This window comes from Eurypyga helias, unplaced genomic scaffold, assembly GCF_000690775.1.
Source record: "Eurypyga helias isolate BGI_N326 unplaced genomic scaffold, ASM69077v1 scaffold411, whole genome shotgun sequence".
NCBI lineage: Eukaryota > Metazoa > Chordata > Aves > Eurypygiformes > Eurypygidae > Eurypyga > Eurypyga helias.
Genome location: NW_010232489.1, coordinates 49,393 through 72,850, shown reverse-complemented (window position 1 = coordinate 72,850; position 23,458 = coordinate 49,393). Strand labels below are relative to the sequence as shown.

Sequence of the window (23,458 nt, the reverse complement as noted above, 5' to 3'; positions counted from 1 at the left end):
TTCAGTTTCTTCTACTTGTGAGATTATACCAATTGTGCTGAGCTTTTATGTTTCCATTAAATAACATTAAAAATATTAATTATACTTTCTGACTATTAAAAAACAAGTCTCTGAGCTGAAGTGTAGGTATAGTAATCAAAAGGAGTAAGTAATTGAATGCTTTTACTCCAACGGAGAAGGTGTGAAGAATCTCCTGCTACAAAGAAAACTCAGCTAACTTCATGAAGCTGGCTGCAGCCTTCTCTCTGCTACCACTTTACCTTTTTTCAACTACTTTCCATACATAGAGCTGATGTAAACCTATAACTAGCAGGGGCAGAGAAGTTGCAAAAAGTCACAGCTTGTCAATCAAAGAATCAAAATAGTTTTGGATGACTGACCAGATAAAGTGAAAGCCCAGAAGGTGGCCACATCTAAAAATCTATTTGAATAATAGTCCTATGATACTAATTTACCAGAATTTACTCAAATACAAGGCTTTCCTATCAGAAATCTTGTCTAACAAACTCTATGGGTACCATAGGTAGTTACACAATGCTGACAACAGCTTCTGTGCTGGGACTCTATTGAAAAACCTGTATGTACACCTTAGAAATGCCAACATTTCAAATGATACACACATCAATTATTATTCAGCCATGAAAGTATAGAGTATGCTACAACATAGGATTCAACTATTAAAAATATCCATTAAGATTAGCAGCAGGTCTCTCTATGGAATTTCCATTAAGATCAAACCATTGGTTTCCCACAGATGATGAATGCTACTACATCTTTATTCTGTGGACCAGTAGCAGATGGATATTAGTGGAGAGTGATACATTAGAATGCTTCTTTTCCTGTAATGAACAAATTGTGCTATCGTGGTAATGGAAAAACAGACTTTTTCCTTGGGTATTCACTCGAAATGGAAGTTCTTAAAGTGTCCATGGAGTTTTCCATCTGCACAGACTGTGATTTTCTGCATCCCTTTGGGAGTAAGTCCTTGCAGAATTCCATGGCCTTCTTCTGGAAGTGCTTCCCGACAATTACATACAGGACTGGGTTCAAACAGCTGTTGCTAAAGGCACAGTACGTACCTACCTGGGTGATTATGTCATTGACTTCTTCCAAGCATTTGAAAGTGGGTGCTAGGTAACGGATTGTGTCAATGAACGTGCTGATCTGGAATGGAAGCCAGCAAATGATGAACAGCAAGAGCACGGCAAGGACCAGCATGGTGGCTCTCCTCTCTGTCTGGACTAACTTCAGTTTTCGTAGCTCATTGCTTCGTAAGGCTTTGATGATTTGTGTAGTGCAATAAGTAATTACACAGAGTGGGATCACGAAGCCCACAATATTCAGCAAGCAGTTGTTCACAGGCTCCCAGTACCTGGCTGGGTAAACCAGGCCACAGGCTGTGATGTTGTATTCTTTGTAATACTGTAGATTTCGAAACACCATTGTAGGCGAACATATGAGCAATGCACACGTCCAGACTACAAAGCTATTCCATTTGGCACAGACAGTTCGCCGCATCCGTCCAAGAGACATGGTTTTCACCAAGGCCAGGTAGCGGTCAATGCTCACTAGCGTCAGGAAGTAAATGCTAGAATAGAAGTTCATGTAACTCATTATGTTGACAGCTTTACAGAGGAACAGGCCAAAGGGCCAGTTAAACTTATTAGAAATGTTAATGGCCCAGAAAGGTAAAGCACACACTAACATTAGGTCAGCAAGTGCCATGTTTGCTAGGTAGATCTCGGCCACTGTGCAGCGACTCTTGTGGAAACACAGGACTATAAGGACAAAGGAATTTTCTATTGCTCCCAGAATAAATATAAACCAGAGGAATCCAGGCTGAAAATCCTGTAGCCAGTTCCATATATCTGAATTAATACATTCATATTGATTCAGCTGATGCACTCCTGAATTATTGTGGAAAATTGTTGGGCTGACTGTGAGCTCCTGTGTGTCCATGATGTTGTAAAATTGGGTAACATTTTCAGTTGTGGTGGAAATCATATCTGTGCAGAGAAAAAGAAAAAGATGAATGAGATTGCTACATCTAGATCACTGCTGCACAAGACACAATAAGAAAATCTGGCTCTGCTTTTCCTACTGTCCTAAAAAGTGTGGCTTTGAAAAGGCTTACAATTCTCTGGGTTGCTTTCTTGTAGATGTCCTGCAAAGCATTTCACAGACTAAATTGCTGGGGACTGTGTGGACCAATTTTATGTGGGTGAAACAGAGGGGATAAAGCAACAGCAGACATTGTAGCCAACAGCTTGACTAAGAGAACACTTACCAGTCTTTTTTTTTTCAGTAGAACCAAGCTGCAGCAAGTCTTTTTTGATTCTTTGAGGAACTTGATGATTACTTTCTTTTTTTTATCTTTAGGTATTAATAGCCATTGTCTCCTAAAAGACGGATGTACCCTGTGGGTCTCGTTTTACTCGGTGTTAAGTTACTAGTCCTCTGGTGTGTCCCTCAACGTTTTATGCCCTCTCCTGTAAAGCAATTGGGTGGAATTCAGTGGTGTTTCCTCCCACATACACCATATTTTTTCCCAAATATTATGACTTTCACAGCAAATATTTAGTCTGCAGTTCTAGTTTGCACTGAGGAAGCTGCAGAAGCAAGGATCAGTGTTTGCAAGAAGCGAGTTTTTTTCACCTTCTCATGGGAATCACTTATATGTTTCTCTGTGTTACAATCTCTTTCTGCAAGAAAGTCACAGAAGAGATAAATGGTTGGATCTTTGTAAGGCATCTTGCTTTTAATAGGTCTGCAGTGGTTTTTGTTGTGCTCTGAGATAATGAATGCTGAGATATTATTCAAATACAGGACTGGCTTCCCATATCTGTATATATAATTCTTTGGACTGGGTAACAGAAATGCTGTTTGTCCTTTTCCAGGTCTTTAAAATACCACTATTTATATTATGGTTTGTTTGGAAGCTTTTCAGATTATTTTTAATTAAGACATTTGTCTGATTCAGCTGGCAACTTGGCAGTAAAAAGGGGCCACATTTATAAATCCTGAAAGGATGGAGTTCTCATTCATACTCTGATTACTGGACTTGTTGGTTGATAAGTGTCAGTGCTCCATATGTTTATAGATATTTGGCTGTTAGATGCAGAATTACTGAAAAATGGTGGTCACATTTTGTATACTTAGTTTTAATTAAGCACTGTAGTGCTTGAGAACCAAAAACAAAGATTACTGTGGTCCAGGCACAGTGTGCAGGGGCTGGTTAGGATATGACCGAGTTCATGACATGGGACTTCTGGTGACCTACCTCTTTTGTCCTTAGCTCAAGTCCTTCCATAAAGCATTGGTAGAAATGTGGGAGACGAGAGTAAAATGTGCTAATGATGAATTTACAAACCCTATTTAAATGATGTGCTCAGTGTTACTCTCTATAGTCCAGGAAACTCATTTAAAATATGTGTTTACTGAATAAATTATGATTTAAACAGGCACAGTTTAGAAAAGGGAGTGGTTTATTTGCCAATATTTTATCACAGTTCAGTGAAATTAAGTGTGACCCCTTCACACTCCCTACAAATGCTTTCTGTGAAATGCAAGACAGGCCTAATGTCTCAGCAAGGACCCTCAAAGATTTTATCTGACAATTTTGATTGAAACACTGACCAGCTGAACCAATCTATCACTACTGATCATGAGGGGCTCCTGCAGGGACTGCACTTGTCCCTGCTGGAATTCACCTCCTACTATTAGTTACCTCCTTCTTGACAGGCACTAAAAACATTGTTGGTCATTGTCTCATGTTGTTCCAGAACATTTCTTACTAATGGAATTGGGCACAAATGACAAGGTTTCAATAGTGGGGGGATGCAGAGTGCCCTGTCTTGGAGGCAACCATGGCCTGCCCTATGCTGGTGGAAACCAGACCTGTGCTTCTTGTAGGCACTGCCCTGACCAAGGGAAGAATGTTTTGGGGTTGGCTGATGCAGGGATACGTTGAGCAATGGCTGGATCCTGACAGTGTTGCAAATGAAGAACCCTTGCAGAGGGACCAGGGAAGAAGAGGTTAATCAACTGTAGTTGCTGGGCTGTTGGACTGTGTTTAGAGACAGGGGAGAGGAACCCCAGAAAGGTGGTGGTCACCAGTGCTATGGCCTGAAAGCTCTGATTGCTGAGCACAATCACTAATGCCCCATGGATTTGCCTGGTAACCTGGTGGGATGTCCTGCTGATCAAGGACTGACCTGTATGTACTGTACTGGGGAGATCATGCCAGAAGACAGGCATGAGACTATCACCAAGACAAGGGTAACACCTAAAATCCAGGGGTGTGGTCAACCTTGGAATGTTGTACACAGCTGTATAGGCTGGGACCTATGAATGCTCTTGAAAGAAAAGAAGTGGGATATGATGGAGTGGGACAAAAAGTTCATAAAGGATCAAGAACTCTGGGCTAAGGAATACAAGTCCAGGGGAAAAAAAGGTCAGAGTAATAGAAGTAACTACTTTAACAAAACAACTTTTTTCCATTTTTCCTAACATAATTGATGTAAATTCCCTCAATGATAACTGCAGAGCATTGGCTGTCATTCGACAGTGTGCTTCATATTTACGCACCAAAGGGTCTCTAAGAATTTGAATTTTGAGAGGTAGTAACTCCTTTTCTTTATTGCCTTAATTTTCTGTCAAATTAAGGAGTTGATTTGCATTAAAATAACCTCTCTTTTGCAAGTTTATTTTTTCCCAGTCAAGTTCCTCAATTGGTTTGAGTTCAACATGAAGCCTCATAGAACTGAACAGAGTAAGTGCGAGGGCAACTGCAGGGTGCAAAAGGACAAGGGTGAATGAAGAACAGGAAATGTTTAACCTCATGTCACAAAAAGTGTACACTGATCTACAACCTCAAATGTGCAAAACTCATTACAGATTCATTAAAGATTGGAAATTAAAAATTAAATTCATGGGGTCAGTAAAAGCAGAACATTTTGGCAATGTTTCAGATATTTCCTCTATCTCTCCAAAATAAGGAATGACTCCTTAGTGAATGTGCTGGGTTGACCGTGGCTGGAGGCCAGGTGCCCACCAAACCACTCTGTCACTGCCCTCCTCAGCTGGGCAGGGGGAGAGAAAATGTAATGAAAGGCTCCTGGGTGGGGATAAGGGCAGGGAGATCACTCAGCAATTAACAACACAGGCAAAACAGACTCAACTGGGGGATATTAGTTTAATTTATTACCAAGCAAATCAGAGTGGAGCAATGAGAAATAAAAAATAAATTTTAAAACACCTTCTCCCCACCTCTCCCTTCTTTGTGGGCTCAACTTCACTCCCCATTTCTTTACCTCCTCCCCCTGCAGCAGCACAGAGAGATGGGGAATGAGTTATGGTTAATCTGAACTGAGAAATAATTATTTTTAACATTAGAGGCTGTTCTGGGACCAAACCAACAAGACCTTCAAGTTTCTCCAGGTACTAAATCATTTAATTCAACATCAACAACCTCAGGAGTTTTAGACCCAGCTGGATAAAACCCAGAGTGACATGGTGTGACTTCACAGCTGACTCAGCTTTGAACAAGAGGTTGGACTAGAGACCATTGGAGGTCCCTTCCAACCTGGATTATCCTGAATTCCTTATTTTGTGCTTCATCTGCTAATAACTGACACACAGGCTGAATTTCATCTGTGAGTGCCCTAGCTCACTGGAGTTTCCTAGCTCGCTAAGGTGCCCTCGCTCTCTGAGTTTCCTTAGAAAGCTATGGATATTTTGTTGAAAGCACAGTGGAAACTGGTTTTTATTGAAGTAATTATTTAAAAAAAAAAAAGTGACACAAAGTTGTCTCTTCCAAATCACAGAAGGAACTGGAGAAAAGTTGTTTTGTATTATCCAGGGTTTTCAGGGGGAAGCAGAAGGTATCCTGTGTGCCAGGAGAGCAGAGTCTGCTCAGTCAGGAGTTGAGAGACCAACACTGGTGACTGAAACGGGCCGAGTTACTCTTCTGCATCTAGGCTGCTGTGTGATGCACTGGGCTGTTGGAGTCACTCTTCAACATGTATGTACTGTTCCACTTATCTTTCTACCTTTTATGTTGCTTTGATTATCTCTTTAAGTGGCTGAAAAAGAAGAAAAAAAAAAAGCCCAGGGAGAGAGAGAGACATCTGGAAGACTTAAGCAGAGATGTTGTCAAGTGGAGCAGGAGGGATGCACAGGAAATTAAAATAGAAATTTACATTCATTGAAAACTTGGTCTGGCATAGCACTGGGGAGTTTTGTCACTTTTCAATAGAAATCCTAAGGGTGTGTATTCAGAGCGTATAGAGGAGATAAAAAAATTCAGTGATTCTGAGGGAGAGAAGCAGCCAGGTGTTTGGGAGTCAATTCAGGTGCTTGAATATGGACATTTTGGAAAGTGCAGGGTACCTAGGATGTCTGCATGGGGTTGGTATATGATGCAGCACCTCTGAGAGGTGTGGTCTTCTGCAGCCAAGATACCCTGGAATTTCTGAAGCACCCCCAGACACTGTGGAGGCAAATTTGCCCCTTGATGTTAGTGCTCAATCGGAGGGTGGGGGGCATAACTCCACTGTGAAAGTAGCAAATCTTTGGGCTTAATGAAGCATTATAGAGACTATAAAATAGAGCATTATAGGTGTAAAATGAAATATGGAATTACAGAAAAGGAAAACAGGAAAGGAATTCCTCCTAGGAACTAGTCTGCTAAAACAGCTCAGGTTTTAAGAGCTCAAAAAGAGAAGTTGCTCATGGTTAAAGTTTCTGATTTTTAAGTGTTTGAAAAGTAGAATAAAGGAGGCTCGGGTCCATATTTGAAATGAGTAAGAGTCTGTTGTGGTGCTAAATATATTGGACCTTGGCTTAATGCTGTTTTTTTGCTGTTTATCTTTTGGGAGAATAGAAATGCTTTGTAAAGCTCTGTGCTACCTTGGCAACAGCTAAAACAGGCTAGAGGAAAAGGTTTTTGTTTTTACTGTTTTGTGTTTCTTCTGACAAAAGGAGTTATCTACAGGTAAGATAATAGGGGTGGGAAAAAACCCTGTCTCCCTATACTAACTTTGGCTGACTTTGTGACCTTTCAAAAATCTGTGTGTTCATAACACCTTCCTAATTCCAGAACCCTGTATTCCACAAAGTTAACTTAAAACCCATCTATATTTTAACCTTTCATAACTATCTCAAAGGCAACATAAGCTAGAAATGTTCAGCAAGAAGTAACTTTTTAAATTAACCAGTCTTCTTGTAGAAATATTTCTTCTTCCTCCCCTGAAGCATGGAGGAGGGAAAACACACATTTAGTCAGAAATGTAATGCCATGCAGCCCTGATCATTTATCATTCCTATAGTAGTATTTAAAAAATGCCATGTGTTATTGTGTTGTTCATTAACAGTTATTTTACTGAGAGTAATTTATGAATGTGAATGGATTCAGTCTCAGAAATCTTTTTGTCTGTGAAAATTTTTCATGTGACCTGTTCGGAGGCTATACATGACTTACTCGCAGTCAGTGGTGAGCACAAGGGCTAGATGGAGAGTCTGGGAATGCTTATAGGACACTTCTTAAAAGAAAGTGTCATCAAGATTTAGTTGTGGTTGTTGCATGCGTTAGGTCACTTAGCTGTTCTTCAGAGTTGTGTAATTCCTCTTGTATGGAAATTTTTTATAGATCCTGGAATTCAGAAAGTATCCCAGAAAAACAATGCCATTGGTAATACACAGGGTGAGAACATATGTTCTGCAGAGAAGTGCTGCATCAGAGTTTCATTAAATTAAAAAGGGAAGGGTATAAGCAAATAAATAGTAGAAAATGCCAGATCCCTTGAATACTGCTCTAGGGTTGTCTTGAGGCATATCATAACAAGGTGCAGCTTGGACAAAGGAGTGAAATGCAAGGGTAAATCCCTTGGGTGTTTTTTGGTGTTTGTTGGGGTTGGTTTTTTTTTTTTTTTCCTTTTTTTTTTCTCTTCCCCAATAAACCTCCTGCTAATATTTGAAAGTGTTTGACAATGAAAGTAAATGAGGTCTATAACTGTGGGGTCATTGAGATCTGAAAATTTGATAGACACAAGACGTACATAGTGATGTGCTCACTGCAACAACTCCCTAAGTTAAATTTAAACCTGCATAACTGGTTTAACATTTTGCTTTCCTGGAGATTTCTATTATGTTAACACTGTGCAGCTTTTCCCTTCCCATTTGTAGATGAAGGATTAGTAAACAGAATAGAACTTCCTGTACTTGTTCAGCAACTTTTACCATTGTAGCTCACAAGCAGAGAAAGAAGATTAATTCAAAAACTATCAAACTACTCTGAAAACAGATGATCACTGCCTTTCTCCCCCTCCCAACTCACATTTCAATTTCTGCTGTTCAAACACCTTTGAGAGTTTAAGCTGTTCTGATTTGCTGAGTTATTTTTTTCTCCATCCCCAGCCTTCCCAACATGATATACGTCTATGAAGGAATGAAGTATATGATGCTTGTAAAACAAAGTATTAATAAAGCATAAGCCAATTTGTTCCTCTCTTTGTAGTCTTTGGGCAGATGAGAGGCCTATTTCCAAGTCTCAAATCTGTTTAACTTGGAACAAAGTCTGGAACTCAGGTGATCCACATGCCTGTATACTAAATAGCCACAAGCTTATTAAATAATGTTGATAGAGACTATTTCTCTTTATGAATATATTTCAAATGAGTATAAGTAATCAAATAATTGTTGAAGGAGTGACATGAATATGATTCTTCCATTTTTGGAAAATATCAGTTGTGAGGTTTATAATGTCACAAACCCTTCTTTTTCTCCGTGCATAATGTTGCTTTTTTCTGTTACCAAGTGTCTTTAACTTTAATTCTGAAGGACCTTAATCTTCATGGTCTCCCTACTCCTGCCCCCTTAGACTCTATTCAAATTCAAAGAGCTTAATGCGCTAATATTGTGAGACCCATTTAATATCCATTGAAGAAGTCTAATATCATGTGAAATGGCAAGTCTGATGGTATCAAACCGCACAATGTGTCTATCAAGTGGCAGACAATACCCTGAGCCCACTGAATAGCTAAGGTAATCTGTATCCAGTGATAAAGAAATAAAATGCTAGTGATTTCATCAAGAGTAGCTTGTGCAGCTAGATTGTATCTCTTTGTTAAAGTAAGAATTTCCTGCTTTAGAAAGCAGCCTTTCCTGAAACCCAGATAGATCAGAGCTACTGCAAGTACCATGATGCAAACAGCTAAACTGGAAAAGGAATATGTGAATTTTTAACTGGCTGACAACAATGTTTGAGAGATGGGCTAGAGGAACTGTTCCTAGGGTAGGTTCTCAGACCTGGTCTTGGGGTTCCACTAATCAAGTAGTTACAGGGCTGATCTCAGCATGAAAGGTAGGAGAGCACTGATGAAGTGTGCCAATGACAAATTGCTTAATATCTTCAAATAGATGGGAATATCCTGCAGAAAACACAGGACAATATTAACACAGCAACAGAGGGGAAATAATAAGAGGAAAAAACTCTAAGTCTTAAAGAACTCCTCCAATTGTTCTTGCAGTACTGGAGGCACAGAAGAACTGTTCAGCAGTGCACAAAACTCCATGTAAGACACACTCACTGACACACCTGTGGATGTCTTCGAAAGCTTTGCTGTTTGTTGCATTACTCCCACTAGACCACTTGAGCTCGGTTTAGCCACTCCTTTCTCTTAGCAGCTGAAATAACTGCTCTTCTCCCTGGGTAGCAGCTCTAAGTTCATATGACTAGGCAAAACGTGACGGTCTAATGGCCAAATAGTATTTGCCAATATTGCTCCCTCTATGCATTAAATATTTAATGGAGAGATTTGCTTTTCAGATGAACTGGCTCTGTGCCCTAAAAGCACTTGGCTTCTTGAATCTTGAGAACATTGTAGCAGGCACTTAGAAAAAAGGCAGAGATTTGCCATCTCCAGTGCCTCCATTTGCTGTTGTTAACGCTGTTGTCAAGGGTATTTGCAACAATGCAGCATTTCCTGCACATTTCACCTCTGGCTTTCACCAGCACGGCCTCTGAGAAAAGCCCAAGTCTGCCATAGTAAAGATCAGAAGCTCATAGTATGTGTGGCTGACTGGTTGCTTTCCCAAAGTCTAACAGCTATTTCATTGACAGCTGCTACTTCTCTCATGTCTTACACAGGTAACTGATTACTCTGGAGTTGATAAAGTCTCTGTTGCATTTTGCAAAAACATAAAAGATGCTCTACACTGTCATGTCTGCAAAACATATTTGCAACTACAAATAGTCATCCCTACCAGCAGCTGGGAATGTTTCAATTACTACTACTTTTTCTGTTGCTGAGCCACATGTTGATGAGTCTATGGAAGCAGAGGAGTCCTTAGTGCAGAGGGCATCTCAGACAGAATCTGTCCTATCTATAAATTAGTAATAATGCCTTGTGTTCTCTTAGTGCCTTCCTCCAAAGGGATCTATGGACAGCTTCATTGAATAATGACACAGTTTTCAAACAGCACGCTGGGCCCTGACAACAAAATAGGCTAGAAACTATGATTGTATAATACTCAATTGAAATCACAGCTTTACTTTCAAGCAGGTGTAACTCAGAGAAGATTATTTTTAACCAGGTTATTCGTGTTAGCACCTCTACCTCATGGGCCTCTTAAGACGGTCTCAGTTTAATTTGGAACCCCTGACAACAGCTGTAGACCTATCTCAAAAGCTCCATTAAACTGGAAACTCAAATTTCAACCTCCTGATCTGGCTTTTCTCATGGACTATCCCAGTGAATGATCCCTAGGATTACTGATTTATGTCATGGAAGGCAATACAAGCATGACAAGATACTCTTGTATAAATGGCAAGTTATCTTTATGTAAATAGTAGGTGGAGAGTTTTTTGTTTTGTTCTTAAAAATTTCATACTCTTTTAAGAAATCTAAAAGCGGACTGTGGCAATGCAAGCACTGGTGAGTTCCCTTGCCAAGGAGAAGTCTGGTCTGGAACATGTTTCACTTCTTAAATGATAAACTTCAGAAAAACATTTTGCCTTGCCCTTCCTAGGTCAAACATGTTCTGCTATGCTGTTGCTTGAGCAGCTTGGACAGTCATTTTGATTATTTTCATATTTCTGCTCCTGACTTATCCAGTACGCAAATCATTTGCAATTGGAAAGAGGTCAGTTTTCAGATATCATGGTCACCAGTCTGTATACTGCAGAGAAAAACTCAAAACCAGATGTATGTTTTGGAAGTGATGTGTGTGAGTAACTATAGTGAACTTCAGAGTGTACTGCAATTCCCTCAACAGTACAGCAGATAAAATGGGATATATATCCAAATATAGTCAGCTTTTCTGCTGAAAACCCAGGGGAACTCTAATGACAACCGTTTTTAAGTGGGAATACACCACATTTCTATTGGAAGACCTAAGTATTCAAATACATGCTGATAGGGATTTGGTGATTAACTAAGTTGTACAAACATGCATGTGGCTTTCACCACTGAGGTCTAGAAGGCTCAGAGCACTTCTCCAGCTGAGAAGTGTGATTTACAACAGTTAGTGCTTGTATCATGATTGGTTTGGGGTTTTTTTTTGTCCTTTTCATGCTTTGCCAGTGTTCTGAAACGAAACTGTGTGTTAATTTGTTGTGTCCCTTTGTTAGCAACAGGAGATGCCAGAGCTTCACAGGAATCTGGTCCAGACAATTTGTTTTTCAGTCTGTATACATGGGCTTGGAGCACTGGTGTTCCCGATGATATGTCTATCTGCTCTTTCCAGAATGTCGGAGCTGACAAAATAAACATGGTGAGAATTTAGTAAGAAGACAGGTTCCCTTAGTATATGCCACAGCTCCTTCAAAGAACTATTGTACCCAAAGCTAACATAATCCAAAGATGTGTCAAAGATTGAGCAGTCACATGGTATTGGATTGTCACAGGGTGGTTCTGCATCCTGACACAATTGGAGACCGTTTCCTGTCTGCACAGTGGTATCAGTTGATGGATCACACTTGCTGGTACCTCACACTCAGGTATTACTACAGCTGTGTAGGAAATATTTTACTAAATGCTGGAGGAAGGGAATTTCTTTTCCTATTAAAATTATTATCAATCAAAGTTCCTGGAGAAATGTGTATTTTTTTCACAAAATATTTGGGGAATTTAACAGAAAATATTTTAAAGATGTAATTTCTGATCTTGAACAACGAAGAAGACATACTTGACTGTTAACAGCTTACCAGACACCCAGACTGACTCTTGATATCTCTGGCCAACTAAACAATTTATTATCTTTACAAAGTGGACCAGCTCCAAAAATGAGAGAATGAAAGAACCCAATTCACTGCAGTTTATGCCCCAGGCACTTGCTTAAGAAGGAGCATGCCTCATTCAAAATCCCTAATCTGTGCTACCCATTCCCAGGCAGATTTCTCCTGTGTGTGTGCATGTGTTCTGTGTTTTGGTTTCTTGCTTTCATTAAAAATGTCAAGACTCTTTAATTCCGGATGGGAATTTCACTTCTTCCTTCTGCCCTTCCCAATTTTTCTGTGAAATGGAAATTTTGTCATCTGCCTGGTTTTATTAATTTTGAAAAATGTTCTAATTTAAGTTAATCAGTTCACCTTTGAACTTGTGTACCATGGCTTTTGCAACCACTATAGAACATAAAGCAGTATGTTGGATTGCACGTGACAGGTTTCAGCAGCAGGCAGAAAAAGCTCATGGCAGGACGTCAGAGCAGGAGCAAGTGAAGGGGAAATGAACGGATGTTAATTCTGGAAGAGAACATAACACTGCTAAGGAAAACAAACGGGAGAAATGCTGCTGCTAGGAAGGAAGGATGGAAGGAAGAAAAGAAGGGAAAAAAGAGGGGTTTAATTCCTCAAGAGGGAAAAGAGTTCCAAAACAAATAATGAATAAGGATTCCTGCCTGAGTCAGGTATATACCAAAGTTATGAGAGTTTTTTATACGGTTTTACCTGAAAATCACAGATAACCTAGATAGTTTACATAGTTTGGATCTTTATTTTACCTAGCTTCAAAATAGTACCAAATTCAACATTGTTTGATTCTGGTATTTAGAGTCAAATCTTTTTTCAACTTTTTAAACTTATTTGATCAGAATTCATTTATCCTAAGTCAAACCTTATTAATATGTTCCATTTAACCCTTCTAAAAAAAAGACGACACTAATGTGCAGGTGAAACTACTTTTACAGTAAATGTGTCAGTGCTACACAAAGCATAGCAGAATGAAATTCCAGATGTCTCATACTGTACAGTTATAAGCTGTAATCATGATTTGAATGCCAATTTGTAGACTACATCTACTGTGGAAGAAAACTGATTGCTGTCTTCTCACATTTTACAAAAAGACTAATGTTTCTATAATGTTGCAGGAACCACCTACACAAAACTGACTCCACTTTGTTACTTCTCCTTCCTTCTTTTGCTTCTGGGAAATGTCCCTCTTGCTAAGCCAGCTAGCTGGAATTTCTTGGCAATAAGGTGACTCTTAATGAAAAAAAATGTTTCTTAGCATAATGAGGGAAGTAGAAGGTGAGACCATACAGTTGTCTTATGCAACATGCCTGTACACGCTGTTTTTAAAAAATACTTATGTTATAAATTAAAATCTTCTGTGAACAATCATTCATGAAGTGCATTCATGTCTGATTCATTATGATGACTTTAACCACGTTGGAATAGTATTTCTTTGAAAATGAACTTGAAACTCACCAAGAAAAAAATGAACAAACCACAAGAGCCATTTAGAAAGCTCTTAAATTTTAAACCAGTGCCCTTCTTGTTGTTTGCCTGGTCTGCTGTTTGCCTCAGTCTGCCTGGAGCACAGCTTTGCAGGTATTGCCTTACTGTCTGTGTTATACTGATAACTGGAGGCTTCGGTAACAATGTGCAAAGCATAGAGACAGGCTTTGCCTCAAGGAGTTTATAATCTAAGCAAAAGCCAAATATGGTACAGAGAGTGTAGAATATACTTTGTCACAGGGCAAGACTGCTGGAGAAGGAGATGAGAAGTTCATGAGGACCTGAGCTAAAACCTAGTGACATACGCTGCAATATTTCTGTATTCCTGCCTACTTGTTTAAGGATCAGGTCCCACCTTTGAATTATGAAGGCTTCACCGTTGCTTTTTGCAAAAATGCTCAGGCCACCTGATGAAACACTTCCAGTTTACTGGTCTGCCCACTGTCTGCAGGCAGTTTACCATTCACATCAGGAAGGTGGCTTGGGTTATTGCTTTGCAACCCGTATGTGTGCAGAGTGCTCACACCACCCTCTCGGAGGGGAACCTCTGCCCATCTTTTGCACCCCATGACACTTCAGAGCAGCATTTTTTCAGTCAGCCAAACAGCTAGTAGGAAATCATATAGCCATGGCAAAGGGGGAGAGAGTGCTTCCAGAAACACTGGGGTGCAGGTCCAAAGAGCATGCAGCGTATTCTCTTCTGCCAAAGCAGGAACACTGCAGGAAAAACAGCTAAGGCCAGTTCTGCCTCTGGGCATGCATGTGTAAGTCCTGCTAACATCAAAAAGTCCTGGACCTCTAGCCATAGTTCACTCTCTTTTTTTGTGGAGTTTACTTGTAATCTCAGATAACATGAGAGGGAGACATGGATTTCTGCATTTTGACAGCTCCATTCTCTGCAAATCATTTATAGCTTAAAGTCTGCCTTAGTCTGCAGCATTGTCAGCACGCTGGCATACCTCAGTGTACAAAGCTCCATACTAGCGGATCTGCAAACCTAGGTGATTGGATTTATTTGCAGGGATCACAAGAACCAGACAACCTTGCTGAACTGAATGAAGGAGTTAACATGTAAGGTAGGTAAATATAGCACAACAGCAAAACTAAGTCAAATCCACCCCTTCAGGGAACATCAAGGGTCCTGAGGCATTTTGTTGAAGTTTGATGTAGCAGCTTAGCCACAGTGTCTGAATGCTTTGGACTTGCTTATCATCAGCCTTCAGCAGGCTACTTTGCTCCTTGTGTTTTTCTGGTCTGTGTCCCTTCAGGATTTGTTATCCAGTATTTAACTCCTTAGTGGTGTGCTGGACCATGACCAGGTTCCCTCCGTTCCAGTGCACTAGCATTGCTTCTGAACAAGTGATGTGTCATCACTGTGGTGAGCGCTGGCAGGTGCAAATTCATCTCTGTGAAGACAGTAGCCTGCAGTGTCCAAATGCAAAGCACTGACTGTGGTGTTCCCGTCCCCTCTGCTTTCCTACTGGGGTTGTGCCTGCCTACCTGAGGGCTGCCACGGCACAAGGATGCCTTCTCCTCCCTTCGGCCCTAGTCGGGCATCCTTGCTGAGAAGGGCACCCAGACGAGGGGAGAAGCTGGTTCTGCCAGCTGCCTGCCAGCTCCGAGGCTGGTGAGTCAGCACCCAAAGACTGTACCGTGGGGTGTCACTCCTCAGCGCCTGCTCACCCACCCAGTCACACCGCTTACAGAGGACTGGCCCAGGGAAGCTCTGGTCTCCCCTGTGAAGCACCGTGTTTGTTCACAGCTGTGTATCAGCCAGGCAGAGGCATGACTTTTCAGCCTGATGTGTGGAAAATTTGAAGTATGCTAAATGCAAGAAGGAAGGAAGGAAGATAAACCTTTAGATAAAACAGGGAAAACTCAAATATATGGAGTACTCAGAGTTTTAAAACCCATGATTGTCAAATAGAATAAGGCTGGCTTATGTGTGACTTTTAAAGAAAAGCAAAGGTCCTAGCCAAATGGCATTTATTTTTAACTTTATGTTGATTAGCATTGCTAATGAGTTAAGGTGTTCTTTTACTGTTGCTTTGGTTACTGGGAGGGAACTTGTTTTCAAAGCAAAGCTGTATTCTCTGATGAGTTTTCCTGGACTTGCAATATGGGTGTTGTTTTCCTACTGTGACTTTGAAAACAGTGGGATTTGGATTTCTAAGAGGTTTTTACCCCCTTCTTTCCATGAAAAAAGACTATTAAACACTGACTATTCTTAAGCAGCAAATGTTAGGATATTCATTATGAATGTGCTAAAATTCTCTCAAATTCCACGTTTTGTGTCTGAGAAAATGTTACATAGCTATAAGAATTTTTTGAAGCTGTCTTCCATGCAATGATGAGATCCTAATTTCAGGAAGCTCTAACTCAGTGGGAAAAGCAGTTTTTCTGTCGGTACAAAATGTTCAGGTAACTCTGAGTAACTCAGTTAATCTTGTTCTAGCATGTATGGTGCCCAGTGGAAAACCTGACAAAAATTTTCTGGCTCTGGCTATTCCAAAGTCTTTATTAAGTTGGGTCCATTTACCCCTTCTCTTTGTGTTTTCACTATTCACACTGAAAACAAGACAAATATTTGGAAGTCTATGAATGCCCCTGAAGTATGAAGAGGATTCTCTTCATTTTTTTTCTGAATGATTGCATACGCTCAGAGAACATGGACAAGATAAAAATCATATGACTGATATTACTCAATATCCCAATATTTCAATCTTAGAGACTGCTGTAAAAATAGGGTGTTTTTTTCCCTAGCTAAATGTCTTCTCGCTTCTTTAAGAAAATATGTACGGCTGTTCAAGATAAAAATATATTCCTATCTTACGGGGCAGCATCTGTAAGATTACATACAGTGTGTTAAACCAAGGATTCTAATGACAAGCTATTTGAAATCCTTGGTTTTATGGGTTTTTTGTTTTTATACACTAAGACGGCTGCTTAGGATACTGAGTAATGGAAAAGGAACAGCTAAAAATATAGCATGTATTTCAACATTTAGTCTTTTTGTTATGTGATTCTAATTGCAACCCCAGTTCTAAGCTTTAGTATTTATAAGCATCTTATAGATCATGCTCCTACTAAATTTTTTTATTTGAACACAGATGTTAGAAAGAAACAGTTAATGTTGCTTAAAGGTCATCCAAAACTTTTCTTCTCTGTAACACAAGAAATAGCTTTAAAGGTTTAGTCTTTGCCATTCAATCAATGCAGATGAGACATGTTTGCAATGTAAGGTACACACACATACACACTTCCTGCCCCACAAACTTTACAATCAAAATAATGAACAGAGAAAACGATCGGTATGTACAGAAAATTATTTCTTCTAGTTTCTCCCTACTGTTTTGTAGGCAATTTCTCAGCTGAAAACAAAGTTAGCTGCTTGCACTTTCTGGTTTCTTTTTTTTTTTTTGAGATGAAAGAACAGTAGTTCATGGTGTGATTAGAGACACAAAATGCCTTCTGGACAGAAGAAATCCTTACCTTTCACTATCCCATTCACTGGATAGTGTCTGTTCCAGGTGCCCTGTGCCTTTGATATATTAAGTACTTTGAAACAAGACATTTTTTTGTAAAAGCTACAGCTCTGCAAAACCTGATTACAAAATCCCATTAGCAATAATTATTTTTCTTCTCCGTGTTCCTGGAACACTAATAATATCAGCTCTTCTGTCACTGAACTAGAAACATATTGAGAATTCAAGAAATGGTTTCCAAGAAGTGACAAACAATACTGAATTTAAATAATGAGAAAGTTTAATTTTAAAGAGAAGCAGAAATGCATACCTTGGCTGCAAATTCACCACTGAGCAGGTACAAATGAGTGAAGTGCAACACGTCTCCGGGAACAGCCAAGCTCCTTCTGTTGTATGAATGAGTCTAACTTCTGGTTTTCTGCCCCTCCCTGAACCTAACAGACTCATCCCTCTGTTGATGACATCATATTCCTGGATTTTCTCCCATACTATATTTTAAAAACGACATTTGTCTACTGTATCCGGTATGAGACCACTGATACTTGAATATGGGTGGTAAACAACACAGATCCAGCCAAAATATTGATGTGCCAAGGTCTGTGTATAAAACAGTAATGTGTTTTCACAACAGCTTCCAGAATTCTGCAGAGCACATGGGCACACACACAAACACACACACAAATCTGATCCAGATTTTGGGGGATGGTGAGGGCATTGCTTTTTCCTGGTATTAGACACAATCAGGAGTTAAACAGGTCAGCTGGTTGGAGGACTTGGATCTATAAAACAGAAAAGAACAAATATCTCATTTACAATCTTACATACTTCTCTGTCATGGGAAGAAATTCACTGTTTGCTTCTGGAAGACACTACTCTTCCTCAGTCTCTGGCTACTCAGTGTTCTCAGACCTAATACAGAGTCCAAACACCACTTAAAGATTTAAATCGGACCAAAGTTCCTTCACGCTTATGGATGAGATCTTTATATGAAACAGAATGATACCCTAAGATGAGAGCCTTTTTCCTACTACACTGGCTTTTATACTGCATGAGATAATTCATGGAGAACTAATTTTACACTGTAAGAGGCATAACTGTTTTTCTTCTAACATTTATGCAATTAAACTGAAGTCTGAAATGGCAATCATGGTTGCAGAATTCCACAGAAAGGATACATCTTCATTTACATAAGTGAGCAGAGAAAAGAACACTCCACCCTCTTAGTTTCCCATAAAATACTAATCTGAAAATAAAAGACTGAAGAAAACTCTTGGAGCTATGTGTATTATATGTGGTCTATAATGAGATCAGTGATACCTACCAGGGAAGGTACTTGGCCCCTGCTCTCCATTGGTTCTTCATTTATAGTTCTAGGGCAATACTCACACTTGCACTTTCCCCAACAGGAATAACTGCTTTGTTTTCCAGTCATTTTCCTTTTTTTTTTTTTTTCTCTGAAACTGTCATAATAGCTGGTCACTGCATTTTCTTTCTTTATTGCCACTAGTTGAGTCATGCTCTGCTATCAGCAATCCCCTGGTCTGTCCCTGCTCTCCCTGCACCAGTTCTAGTTTGACTGTGTGATCTCAGGACTCAAATATGTTAATTTTTTATTTTTCTTTCAATTATTTTTTTTTAAGTCCTTCTGTACCTGAATAAATATTTTAGGACTACCTCTAGATTGTTTTTTTGGTTGGGTATGGATTTAGCATAAACATTACTATAATTTTGCAAATACAGTGCAGCAAAATTTTGCCTTGATTTTAAGACATTTTTCAGGTGTTGAGAGGAGAGACTGCTGGCTTATTTGTAGTCATGTGGTAACACCCAGTTGTAGCCAGATCTGCTCTGTTACACCTGAGGAATGCAGACGGATTCTGGAAGAGCTGGTGAGAAGTGCTCTAGAGCCTTTTGAATCAGAGGCTGAGGCAGGTGTTGCCAGCAGCTAGTCTGCTATGGAGACTTGTTGATAAGGGCAACAAATGCATGCAATCAGCTCAAAGGCTTTAGAGAGGCACAGCTCTGCAAAGGAGGAACCAGTAGTGGTTCAGAGATGGGGGGAGGTAACAAACAAGTTAGCCGGGCTTCATGTGCAGCTCGTTTACCTGGCCTTCTGTAATGCTTCAGTCAATAGTCTCTTCAAATTTAAGTATCAAGGAGATAAAACATGGAATCTTTGATATCTAAAACATGGAATATTCAGTATCTTCTCATAAAGCTGGAATAGCTAAAACTCAAGTGAGTGTGAGAAATTCCCATTTTCCTCCCTTCATAATTTTCTGGTTTTGGAGAAAACAACTGTCTGGAGGGCTGCAGGATGCCACAGCTGACAGTCATTAGGGTTGCGAATTAGTAGTTGTAGTAGTCATTAGTAGTTGAGAAAGCCTTAATTGCTTTGACCTGAGTTACATGGGAGTTTTTCCTCCTCTGTTAGCATCTCTCTAGGAAAAGCAGGGAGAGTGTATCTCATTATTGGACTCTTAATTCAAGATACCAAACAGTGAGTAAAGAGTAAATATGATGGGAGAATTGGCAGCCTTGGTAGTTGTTCAGGACTGTTGCCAGCACTCTCTGGGGGAGAAAAATCTTACTAATTTACATGATTTTACTAATTGCTGGCCTTTTCTAACTGTGTTTTGCTCTTTCCCACTCTACTGGCAAAGCTAAGGCTGTCTTTGCATTCCTGGATATGGAAAAGGGCAGTGGTCCTTGGCTTTTTGACGGAGACCTACAACTTTGAGTGCTAGTGTTTGAGCAGGAGTCCCTGTGTGAACCGATGACTTGCACAACTGACCATGCAAGTGAGGGAAACTATGCTCAGATCAAGAACAGCTTTTATGGTCTGTCAGTGTACATGTGCATGCTGGTCAGGCTCCTAGAAGAAGTTGTTTTTGCAGCTAAGTCTGTGTATCTGCTTCCCCTACAAACTCAGTGTTTTCCCAAGACTCACTGATTAAAATCAGTGACCAAAAAGACTTGGGTACTTTCTCTCCACGGGATGCTGATTAATTTCCTTTTCCTTGCTCTGGACTGAGTCTGATTTTCCTAAATAAATTGTATCTGGACAGTTTTCTGTCAGCTGTGAGGGTTTTGTATCATCACTGAGCCTTGGCTGTTGGCATATGTTCTGGTTTAAACAACCAGCCATTTTGGTCAGTTACTTTTTTCTGGAAAAAGACTTTTTTTTTTTTTTTTTTTTTTGTCTCTTGCATGTTGCTGGCCATTCAAAAGAAAATGCAGTGCATTTATTTTAAAAACTTTTCTCTAATTCAGAAAGACATGCTCTTTCCTTCTTACAGTTAAAGAATTTTAGCAATTTTCCTTATTGTAAGGGGGTGGTGATTGGGATGGGGTGGGGGAGTGTTATGTTGAATTAATCAGCATTTAGAAAACGTGAGCTGCTGAAGGAGTGTACAGTGGGTTTAGTCTGGAAACCTTTCTAAGGAGGCAAAGGTTGACTACAGATGCACAGAATATCAACAGAGAAGCAAAGACAATGCTGATGGAAATATTTGTAGCTTACTTACCAGAGGAAAAAAACTTTTGGTTTCAAATCTGGATCCTATATGCATGGTATTGTACAGGTGTAGAGTCAGAATCAGACCCTTTCAGTTCTCTGAAAAGAGTAGCATTCACCTTTGCAAGTAGCGGAGTAGATCTCAAGCTATCCTTCTGCAAGCATATACAAAATACCACAGAGCTCAATGAATGCTGTGGTGCTCTTAGCAGTAAAATTATCCTCAAGTGAACAGCCAGAATTTGAATCTGCCTTGGATGACACCAAGGAAATGACATTAGAATGAACAGAGCAAGCAAGGGACCCTGTTTTGCTGTACCTTTGATGGGTCCGCTCACGCTGTAGCAGTCAATAATATTGTGATAAGACTATTCATCTGTAAGATGTGGAAGTAGTGATTGTTATCTGTGTGTCCAGAAGTATTGGAGGGTGTTTTGCTGCGACTGCAACTCCTGGCCCAGCTGCTTCTCTGTTATTAATCATGGTTTGGCCACACCACTGAGGAATAACCTTTACAAGGAGCTGTCAGCCTAGTGTTCTGTAGATTAATCCCCATGGCTGTGCCTGGCATACCTCTGCTACTGACTAGTAACTCTATAGCTTTTCATCGCATTTACAAGCAGCCAGCATTAGGATTGTACATCTTTCCTGCTTCCAAAAGAGCTGTATCTCACCAAGCTTCTCATGAGGGTGCTGCTGCATGCTGGTGTGTGCGGTTAGTTCTTACACCAGTGGTGCAGGATGTTATAGCTTAGGTTGTGAGTTTCTGCTATTTACACCAATTGTTTTCCCCCTTTCTTTTGTAGACATTAGGTGGGATTGATTGTAACCACTTAGCACAAGGAAAGAGATTAAAAAAAAACCAACCAACAACACAAAAAACCCCTAAAACTGAAATACTGGGTAGTGCACCTACCCTTACAGTTACTGAAGTTTTCCTCTAAAGTGTTACAGATGTGCCTTAGGTTAAGCTCTTCCATTGAGAAAGGGAACTTGCTGCTTCTCCTCACTAAAATCAGATTCTTTTTCTCTCTTATTGGAAGTGCTAAGATTTATTAATTCCTCTGTATCCTGAGAGAACTTTGCAGAGAATGCACGCTGCTGTTTGTATTCAACCCTGCAAGTGTACAGGTTAAGACATACATTGCACAAGCTAAGCAAATATCCTTTTTCTAATATCCTTTGGACTGAACACCCCCCAGATGAACTGTTGCAGTTCAACACTACTTCACTTTCAACTAGACATTAAGGAGACTTAATCTCCATGTGCCTTCTTAGTTGCACTGGGCTTCGTTGAAAACTGCCAGTGCACGTTGTTCTCTTCCTGAGCTCCGCAGGCAAACTTTTGCCACTTGGTTTGTTTTTGAGCTCCATTGTGCTAGTGCATTAAGTTGTACTAATAGAGACATAATGCAAATGCAGGAAGCATGATCTGTTCGGTGTGTGTGTACAGAGTGCTACAATAGCCATTTAAGAGAGCTGATGAGAATTGTATCTGTGGGAATGGCTGTGATAATAGAACTGGTTATTAGTGTCCCAGATACGGGGGTAGCTGCGTGATCTGCTAGGAGAAGGGGTAACAGTGAAGCAGTGTGGCACAGGAGGGAGTATCTCAGAATCTGGCAGTTTGATAGGGAAAGGATGAGAAGAGAGCTGTGATCCCCTATGATTGTTTACAGCCTGCCTTCCATACAGGACGTGTTCCATTGAGAGAGAGTCTATTTCTCATCTGCTAAAATGGAATTGTGGAGCAAGTCCCGCGCAAACTCAAAAAAACCTGTTTTCTGTGAAAATGCAGTTTGACAAAGACTGCTGTGATTCCAGCTGTGATGTTGTGGTGATTGGACTGGTAATGTTTTATTTATTATTTTTATTTTAAAAAGCTAATGGATTTTCAGTCAAAAGCAGCCATATACCTCAGGGAATGACATATTTTGTTTGTGTCTGGGTCTTGCATCTTTTACATGGAAACTACTGGCTTTTCAGATTTGGTGAACTACAGCCTTGGTAAGATAATGCAGATCCACAACGCAGTTTTTATGGATTTCAGATCTGTACATGCTGAACTTAACAAAAATTGAACTTTAGGTATAAATATTCTAACACAAGCTTATATGCACTTTGAAGGCTGTTGATGTGTCTGTAGTACACACTGTAGAATACCTGGTAACTTATTTTTGTAACGTTTTCCACATGTCTCTATTCTGATGTTTTTATTTTACTTGTCAGTCTGTATGTAAGGTTGTCTTCTAGCATCTTTTTGCCAGATACCTGGTAGCAGATTTTTCCATCAACACAAATTGTTGCAATTATGTGGAATTAAATAGCACTGTGATAGCTACAAAATGTAATAGGTAGTGTTTTCTAAGAAGCAGAGGAAAACCTGCTTGTCAGGAAAGTATTTTTCCTTCCCCAGGGCCTGAAACTCATGAGGAAAGCTGACAGGTGGACAACATGATGCGGTTGGACTCCTGAAGAATGCAAACTACTGAGCTTTTCTCAATTGCTGTGCACTGATCCATCAGGTGATGAAAGGACACAGCTTCTTTTACTGTCTCTGTTTTGTGAGCTGCTTCTAAATGGCACAGTTAAAAGCCGAAGTTTTAAGATAGGCTGCGGTTCTAGACAAACTGGCTACAAGCAGGAGCTGTTAGCGTGTTAGCCTCTGAATGTGTTTCTTTGGAATTTTATGAGTGTGAACTGCTTTTTATTTTAGTTTTA

The 23,458-nt window shown here is 40.0% G+C and overlaps 1 protein-coding gene across 1 annotated transcript; it reads right to left on the bottom strand.

The window, feature by feature from the left end:
* Positions 1–858: 858 nt before the first annotated feature.
* BDKRB2 (bradykinin receptor B2) lies at positions 859–2,004 on the bottom strand. The gene has a single exon (XM_010161386.1). It carries the CDS (start codon positions 2,002–2,004, stop codon positions 859–861), a length of 1,146 nt encoding a protein of 381 aa, XP_010159688.1.
* Between the last annotated feature and the right edge of the window lie 21,454 nt (positions 2,005–23,458).

Excerpts from the sequence above, each read along its gene's own strand:
- BDKRB2 (XM_010161386.1), bottom strand. The coding sequence starts at position 2,004 with ATGATTTCCACCACAACTGAAAATGTTACCCAATTTTACAACATCATG.